Source organism: Micropterus dolomieu, linkage group LG06 (assembly GCF_021292245.1).
Source record: "Micropterus dolomieu isolate WLL.071019.BEF.003 ecotype Adirondacks linkage group LG06, ASM2129224v1, whole genome shotgun sequence".
Taxonomy (NCBI): Eukaryota; Metazoa; Chordata; class Actinopteri; order Centrarchiformes; family Centrarchidae; genus Micropterus; species Micropterus dolomieu.
Genome location: NC_060155.1, coordinates 30,106,157 through 30,115,127, shown reverse-complemented (window position 1 = coordinate 30,115,127; position 8,971 = coordinate 30,106,157). Strand labels below are relative to the sequence as shown.

Sequence of the window (8,971 nt, the reverse complement as noted above, 5' to 3'; positions counted from 1 at the left end):
ACGTATTCAGAGCTGACTCAACTGATTCTGATCAGCTGTTCGTTTCCCACCTCAGCTCAGAGCTCAGGGAGAAGCTCCGAGTTTGTTACGTCCCCTTTCTGAAACGGGCCCAGGTGTGCTTGATGCTGTCACTGAGCTCTGTTGGCTGCAGCTCAGTGTAGGAAACAAAAACCGAGCTAGCTGTTGCTGTTTGACTTCATTATTTGTCATCGCTGTTGGTGGACTGTGTTAAATCTGTTCTCTCTAAACATCTAAATAAAGAAATCTGAAATGCTAGCTAACCCTGTACAACCCTTTCTTGTTTCCTCTCGAGGTGTAGTCCAGGTAGGCCACCTCCAGAAGACGTGTCCCCAGGAGAAGACAGGCCGGACTCTCACCTGATCCTACAGATCTTAGTGGATCAGTAGTTTTTAGAAGGCCACAACTATTTTTCACATCGTGTTCTTAATTGCGTACATAGCCTGTTTCTCCAGCTGTTCATCAGGATTGTGGATGTTTGCATTTAAATGTTCAAAGATTTTGTGGTCTCGGGTCCTTTGGGCTCTGGGGGGCTCTGGGGGGCCCCGGCTGCTGGGTGCCAGCTTGTAGTGGCTTTACTCTCTATGCATTTCTGAGCTGTGTTGTTTCTTTTCATTGACTGTCTCAGGTTACATTCTCCATTTCTACAGTGTTGCATTGTGGGACAACAGAGTCACCACCCAGTGTTCAGAGACTTTAAATATTAACACACAGCTTAGAGTTTATTTGCCAGGAGGAGGATAAGAAGGAGAAAGTGACCACAAAGCTTTTTATAGGCCAGCAGTTAGTATCTGCACTAAATCTGAACTGATGAATTAGGTTTTATAGTAATAATCGTGGGGTTAAACCCCAACCTGTGTGAGTCAGCGTGGATGTAACAGGTGTTACTATTGATCTGATCAGAAGCAGAACTGTGTGTTCTGGTTTTTACAGATTAAAACACAAACAGGATGAGAGCAGGAAGGATGTGAAGAAACCGTCTGACTGTTCTCTTCAACTTCCTCCTGTTTTTCACGCTCTGCACACACTCTAATGTTTCATGTCATGTAACAGGTGAACACAAACTCTGCACACGCTCTAATGTTTCATGGTGAACACGCTCACAGAGACGCTTCACGTTTATTTACACAGCAAAAATCACAAAGAAAACTATGTACACATCAGAACACCTGCAGAGGTCAAGTTAGCCTCTGTTAGCATGTGTTCAGTATCAGAGGCGCTTCCTTCTTGTGTAATGAATGTTAACAAGCAGCAGACATAAAATATTCACAGTAATGTCACAGCAGACGTTCTGACTCGCCGTCACTTCCTCCTGTGATGCGTTTCCTGTTCAAACAGGATGATGCAACACAGTGAGCAGCCGAGAAGTCACACAACTAAATTGTCTAGAATAAAAGCAGCAAAAAACCACAAAGTTCTTCAGTAAAAGAGCTTCACATTCAGTACACAGGCAAGTCCGGACTAAGTTCTGGAAAAGTCCTGGAAGGTTCCTGAGAAGGTCCTGGACAAAAGTCTTAAGATGCCGACAGTTCAGCCGTTTCATTGTTTTTAATTTGCTGAAGAGAAACTGATTCACCGACGCAAGGAATCCCCCAAAAACCACAAACAGTCCGAGTCAGTTTGTTTCCAGATCCTTCGTTTGTCCTTTAATTTGAAAAGCTAAACCCCTTAAAACATCTTAATTTGAAAAGCCTTTAATGAGTTAAGGGCTTCATGAAGGAGGGATGAAGAAGAGATGAAGGAGGGATGAAGAAGAGATGAAGGAGGGATGAAGGAGAGATGAAGCCGTCTGTCGACCTCACAGTTTAACCATGGCTGCAGCAGACAGGAAGTGGTCTACAGCGACAGCGCCTGCGAGGTGTCGCTGTCTGACATCACCGAGGCCCGGGTGGAGTTCAGCGGACTCCTGCAAGACTTGCTCAGATGACTCTTTTTGGCCGATGGCTGGCGGCAGCTGCAGCGCAGCAGTAGCTCCTTCATGTCTTTGCGGAATCGCACGCCGATGAAGACGTAGAGGAAGGGGTTGAGGCAGGCGTGCATGTAGGCCAGACTCTTCAGCACCTGCCCCGCCTTGTCGAAGCGCTTCATCTCCACGCAATCCGTCATGGTCATGTTGGAGGCCTGCGCCGCCTCCATCACCAGCACGCAGTTGTAGGGCAGCTGGGACACGACGAACGCCACCACCACGGCCAGGATGACGCGCATGGCCTTGTGCTTCTGGAAGTTTTTGGTCTTGAGCAGCTTGGCGACGATGACGCTGTAGCAGAATGCCATGACGATCAAAGGCAGGAAGAAGCCCATGCTCACCTGCAGAGACAGCACCAGGATCTTGGTGCGGTTGCCCACGTGTGATGGGAACACCATCCTGCAGTACTGCTGTGAGTCCGCCGTGGCGGTGGTGGCGAACACCAGCTCGGGTGTGGCGAGCACCAGGGCCAGCAGCCACACTCCTGCACACACCAGCCGGCTGCAGCGGCGGCGCTCCTCCTGCGAGTTCTGTGCCTTGGTGGCCTGCACGATGACCACGTAGCGGTCGATGCTGATGCAGGTGAGCAGCAGCATGCTGCTGAACAGATTCACCTTGTAGACGGCAGAGTTCACTTTGCAGAGGGCGGAGCCAAAGCTCCAGCCATGCAACGCCTCCTCCGCCCACAGTGGCAGCGTGACGAGGAACAGCAGGTCGGCCACCGCCAGGTTCAGCAGGTAAATGTCCGTCATGGTCTTCAGCCGCCGCCGGAAGTTCAGGTAGATCCACACCACGGCCAGGTTCCCAGCTCCGCCCACAATGACGATGATCCAGAAGAGCGGCGGCTCGGAGAGTCTCCTGAACTCCCGCACCGACGCCCGGTCACACAGCAGGTCCTCGTATTCGTAGTCATCGTCAGTGGTGGGTGAAGGGCTGATGGAGGACGGGTCCTAAAAGACAAAGACGACACACCTGAATACACCTGGACACACCTGGACACACATGGACACAACTAAACCAAACTAAACACACCTGGACACAACTGAACCAAACTAAACACACCTGGACACGCCTGGACAAAACTGAACCAAACTAAACACACCTGGACACAATTGAACCAAACTGAACGCACCTGGAAACACCTGGACAAAACTGAACCAAACTACACGCACCTGGACACACAACTGACCCAAACTGAACACACCTGGCCACAACTGACCCAAACTGAACACACCTGAACAAACCTGGACACACAACTGAACCAAACTGAACACACCTGAACAAACATGGACACAACTGAACACACCTGAACAAACATGGACACAACTGAACACACCTGTCCACAACTGACCCAAACTGAACACACCTGGCCACAGCTGAACCAAACTGAACACACCTGGCCACAGCTGAACCAAACTGAACACACCTGGACACACTTGGACACACACCTGGCCACAACTGAACCAAACTGAACACACCTGGACACACCTGGACACAAGTGAACCAAACTAAACACACCTGGACACAACTGAACCAAACTGAACACACATGGACACAACTGAACCAAACTAAACACACCTGGCCACAACTGAACCAAACTGAACACACCTGGACACAACTGAACCAAACTGAACACACCTGGACACAACTGAACCAAACTAAACACACCTGGACACAACTGAACCAAACTAAACACACCTGGACACAACTGGACAAAACTGAACCAAACTAAACACACCTGGACACACCTGGACAAAACTGAACCAAACTAAACACACCTGGACACACCTGGACAAAACTGAACCAAACTAAACGCACCTGGAGACACCTGGACACAACTGAACCAAACTAAACGCACCAGGACACAACTGAACCAAACTGAACGCACCTGGACACAACTGAACACACCTGGACACACCTAAACACACCTGGACATAACTGAACACATCTGGACACACCTGTCCACAACTGACCCAAACTAAACACACCTGGCCACAGCTGAACCAAACTGAACACACCTGAACAAACCTGGGCACACACCTGGACACAACTGAACCAAACTGAACACACCTGAACAAACTTGGACACAACTGAACACACCTGGACACACCTGTCCACAACTGACCGAAACTGAACACACCTGGCCACAGCTGAACCAAACTGAACAAACCTGGACACACACATGGACACAACTGAACCAAACTGAACACACCTGGACACACCTGGAAAAAACTGAACCAAACTAAACGCACCTGGACACACCTGGACACAACTGAACCAAACTGAACAAACCTGGACACACACCTGGACACAACTGAACCAAACTGAACACACCTGGACACAACTGAACCAAACTAAACGCACCTGGACACACCTGGACACAACTGAACCAAACTAAACGCACCTGGACACACCTGGACACAACTGAACCAAACTAAACACACCTGGACACAACTGAACCAAACTAAACGCACCTGGACACATCTGGACACAACTGAACCAAACTGAACGCACCTGGACACAACTGAACCAAACTGAACAAACCTGGACACACCTGGACACAACTGAACCAAACTGAACAAACCTGGAGACACCTGGACACAACTGAGCCAAACTAAACACACCTGGACACACCTGGACACAACTGAGCCAAACTAAACACACCTGGACACACCTGGACACAACTGAACCAAACTAAACACACCTGGACACACCTGGACACAACTGAACCAAAATAAACGCACCTGGACACACCTGGACACAACTGAACCAAACTAAACACACCTGGACACAACTGAACCAAACTAAACACACCTGGACACAACTGAACCAAACTAAACGCACCTGGGCACATCTGGACACAACTGAACCAAACTGAACGCACCTGGACACAACTGAACCAAACTGAACAAACCTGGACACACCTGGACACAACTGAACCAAACTGAACAAACCTGGACACACCTGGACACAACTGAACCAAACTGAACAAACCTGGACACACCTGGACACAACTGAACCAAACTGAACAAACCTGGACACACCTGGACACACATGGAAAAAACTGAACCAAACTAAACGCACCTGGACACAACTGAACCAAACTAAACACACCTGGACACACCTGAACCAAACTAAACGCACCTGGACACAACTGAACCAAACTAAACACACCTGGACACACCTGGCCACAACTGAACCAAACTGAACCAAACTAAACACACCTGGACACACCTGGACACTATAACTAATAATCGATAATCATATGTGTGAGGTGGGTTTGTTACCTCAGTGGTGAACGTTGTCATGAAGTCGTCCATGGAGGTCATGTTCTGTGTTAATATCGATGAGGTCATTCAGTGACCTTTAAGAGAAACAAGAAAAGATGGGTTCAGGTTAAAGAGCGGCGGTGACATCACACTGTGACATCACACACTGTGAGTATATTATTCTGCATGAGTTTTGAATGCAGGACTTTTACATGTAACAGAGGTTTTTTTACTCTGTGGTATTAATACTTTTACTCTGTGGTATTAGTACTTTTACCTCTGTGGTGTTAGTACTTTTACTCTGTGGTATTAATATTTTTACTCTGTGGTATTAGTACTTTTACCTCTGTGGTGTTAATACTTTTACTCTGTGGTATTAGTACTTTTACTCTGTGGTATTAATACTTTTACCCCTGTGGTATTAATACTTTTACCCTGTGGTATTAGTACTTTTACCTCTGTGGTATTAATACTTTTACTCAGTGGTATTAATACTTTTACTCTGTGGTATTAGTACTTTTACCTCTGTGGTATTAATACTTTTACTCAGTGGTATTAATACTTTTACTCTGTGGTATTAATACTTTTACCCCTGTGGTTTTAATACTTTTACTCTGTGGTATTAGTACTTTTGCCTCTTTTGTATTACATCACATTTACTCATTTAGCTGACGCTTTTTATCCAAAGCGACCTACAGCTGCTCTACATGTCCGAGGTCACAGGCCTCTGGAGCAACGAGGGGTTAAGTCTCTGCTCAGGGACACGTTGGTGTCTCACAGTGGAATCGAACCCGGGTCTCACCCACCAGCGCATGGGTCTTATCCACTGCTCCATCACTACCCCCTTATTGTTAGTACTTTTACCTCTGTGGTATTAATACTTTTACTCTTTGGTATTAATACTTTTAACTCTGTGGTATTAGTACTTTTAACTCTGTGGTATTAGTACTTTTACTCTGTGGTATTAATACTTTTACTCTTTGGTATTAGTACTTTACTCTGTGGTATTAATACTTTTACTCTGTGGTATTAGTACTTTTACTCAGTGGTATTAATACTTTTACTCTGTGGTATTAATACTTTTACCCCTGTGGTTTTAATACTTTTACTCTGTGGTATTAGTACTTTTGCCTCTTTTGTATTACATCACATTTACTCATTTAGCTGACGCTTTTTATCCAAAGCGACCTACAGCTGCTCTACATGTCCGAGGTCACAGGCCTCTGGAGCAACGAGGGGTTAAGTCTCTGCTCAGGGACACGTTGGTGTCTCACAGTGGAATCGAACCCGGGTCTCACCCACCAGCGCATGGGTCTTATCCACTGCTCCATCACTACCCCCTTATTGTTAGTACTTTTACCTCTGTGGTATTAATACTTTTACTCTTTGGTATTAATACTTTTAACTCTGTGGTATTAGTACTTTTACTCTGTGGTATTAATACTTTTACTCAGTGGTATTAGTACTTTTACCTCTGTGGTATTAATACTTTTACCTCTGTGGTATTAGTACTTTTACTCTGTGGTATTAATACTTTTACTCAGTGATATTAATACTTTTAACTCTGTGGTATTAGTACTTTACTCTGTGGTATTAATACTTTTAACTCTGTGGTATTAATACTTTTACTCTGTGGTATTAGTACTTTTACCTCTGTGGTATTAATAATTTTACTCTTTGGTATTAATACTTTTACTCTTTGGTATTAATACTTTTAACTCTGTGGTATTAGTACTTTTACTCTGTGGTATTAATACTTTTACTCTGTGGTATTAGTACTTTTACTCTGTGGTATTAAAACTTTTACTCTTTGGTATTAATTATTTTACTCTGTGGTATTAGTACTTTTACTCTGTGGTATTAGTACTTTTACCTCTGTGGTATTAGTACTTTTACCTCTGTGGAATTAATACTTTTACTCTGTGGTATCTGCCGCTGCGGTAAAAACTGCAATATTTCGTTTCACCAGAGTTCAGTACTTGAGTAAATGTACTTTATAATTCATGTGCAAAGCAAAGTAGCAAGACAGGAAAACGCTCCTGTAGTGATCTCGTCTACAAACATTGCAGATCAAAGTGATTATTGATCACTGGTGAACTGTGGCTGCAGGCTGCTGGAACAGTGGAACATGTACTAATACCAAAGTTAATATCTGCCTGCAGTACTACTTGCAGTAATTTCTGTTTCTGATCAGAGATCAGGTCCGTCTGCATTGATTAGAGATGATAAATCAGATTGTGTTAGACTGAAAGGTTTAAATCAGGACTCAGAAATCTCGGCTGAACTCGTGTCTTACAAGATGTTACATTATTATCCCTCTCTCCATGCATATATATATATATATATATATATATATATATATATATATATATATGTACAGCAGATCCAGCTTCAGTGTTTACGTACAAGAAGAACAAAATAAAAAGCGACATGAAACAAGAACAAAGGCAGCAAAGTGAAAAGAACAGAGACGCAAGTCAGGATTCTCCTCAGCTCATTAAAACAAGTATTCATAAGTAAAAATGTACATAAAACAAGTCCTGGTAAAACCTGCTGCAATAAACACAGAGGACATAAGCAGACAGACAGACGGGCGGCGGCGGGCTGTGGACTCACAGTCAGGTGTCTCTTCGTCTCTGCAGCGTCTCTCAGTCTGGCGGTGTTTTGACTTTCTGTCCGTTAAACCACAGAGTGACGTGCAGAGATGACGAGTCAAAGCAGAAGTTGAGCGGGGAGGAGGAGCCTCCTGATGATCACAGTAATCCCCTGAATAACCCAGAACTTCCCAGAACGCACTGCAGCCTGCTGTGTTTGTCCCCAGAGGGAAATCACTGAATGTATCATTCCCCAACACACGTACAGCGTAAACAACAAGAACCACAGGTAGGACAGGTGAGAGCAGGGTCCTGGTGTTCAGGGCTGCAGGCCCCAGGCTTCTCTGCGCCTCAGGGACCTGGACCTGCACCCAGAGGGTCTGTGGTGGCCTCCCAGATGAGCTCTGACCCGCTTTGTAGCACACAGCATGCTGAAGGAGCAAGCGGAGCAGGACTCTGGGGCTCTGCTACGGCAGTAGAAGGACTTGGGGGGCCACATGGAGCCCTCTGAGTTCAGGGAGTCTCTGCTGTTGGGGTGCAGAGTGTTGTAATTGGTTATCGTTGTTGTACAGTACAGTTGTTTTCATATTTAGTCAATTTATATATTTATGTACACAACATCCTCTGCCGCTGCAACACGGACCCGAGTAACAAGATCTGCCACGTAGTTCCTTCTCTGCACTTAGCTGGATTATTCTTCTCTATGCTTTTATTCTGGCAATTTATATTTCTACATTTATTTCTGTCCGCTGTATGTCTGTCTGCATGTAGCACCTTATCACCAAAGCAAATTCCTCGGACATCTTAAACACTACTTGGCAGTGAAGCTCCTTGTGATCCTGAAGAACCTGAGGAGACTCTGTTAGAACACTACAGGGTTCTACTTGAGGCCTCATACAGAGTCTTTAATCAGTAGAAATCACTGCACACAGAAACATCAGCAGTTTTATTTCTCTGCTCTTTCATAGAAGCTCACAGTGTGGCGGCAGCAGCAGCAGCAGCAGCACTGAGGTGTCTGTGGTTCTGCAGTCTGAACATCGTGTCCTGTTTTCTGTTTTTCTGTTCACTTCCTGTTTGAAAGGTTACACACGCACACACTAACACACACACACACACACACACAC

The 8,971-nt window shown here is 45.4% G+C and overlaps 1 protein-coding gene across 1 annotated transcript; it reads right to left on the bottom strand.

The window, feature by feature from the left end:
- Positions 1 to 1,096: 1,096 nt before the first annotated feature.
- On the bottom strand, positions 1,097 to 7,889 carry LOC123972025 (C-C chemokine receptor type 9-like). Its single transcript, XM_046051224.1, has 3 exons — positions 7,870 to 7,889; positions 5,272 to 5,348; positions 1,097 to 2,934 (listed from the first exon to the last, which is right to left on the bottom strand). The coding sequence occupies exons 2-3, from the start codon at positions 5,338 to 5,340 to the stop codon at positions 1,855 to 1,857; spliced, it is 1,149 nt and encodes a 382-aa protein (XP_045907180.1). The 5' UTR covers positions 5,341 to 5,348; positions 7,870 to 7,889; the 3' UTR covers positions 1,097 to 1,854.
- Positions 7,890 to 8,971: the final 1,082 nt, after the last annotated feature.

Excerpts from the sequence above, each read along its gene's own strand:
- LOC123972025 (XM_046051224.1), bottom strand. The coding sequence starts at position 5,340 with ATGACCTCATCGATATTAACACAGAACATGACCTCCATGGACGACTTC. Across the intron at positions 2,935-5,271 it reads TGACAACGTTCACCACTGAG|GACCCGTCCTCCATCAGCCC; the intron begins GTAACAAACCCA and ends TTTGTCTTTTAG.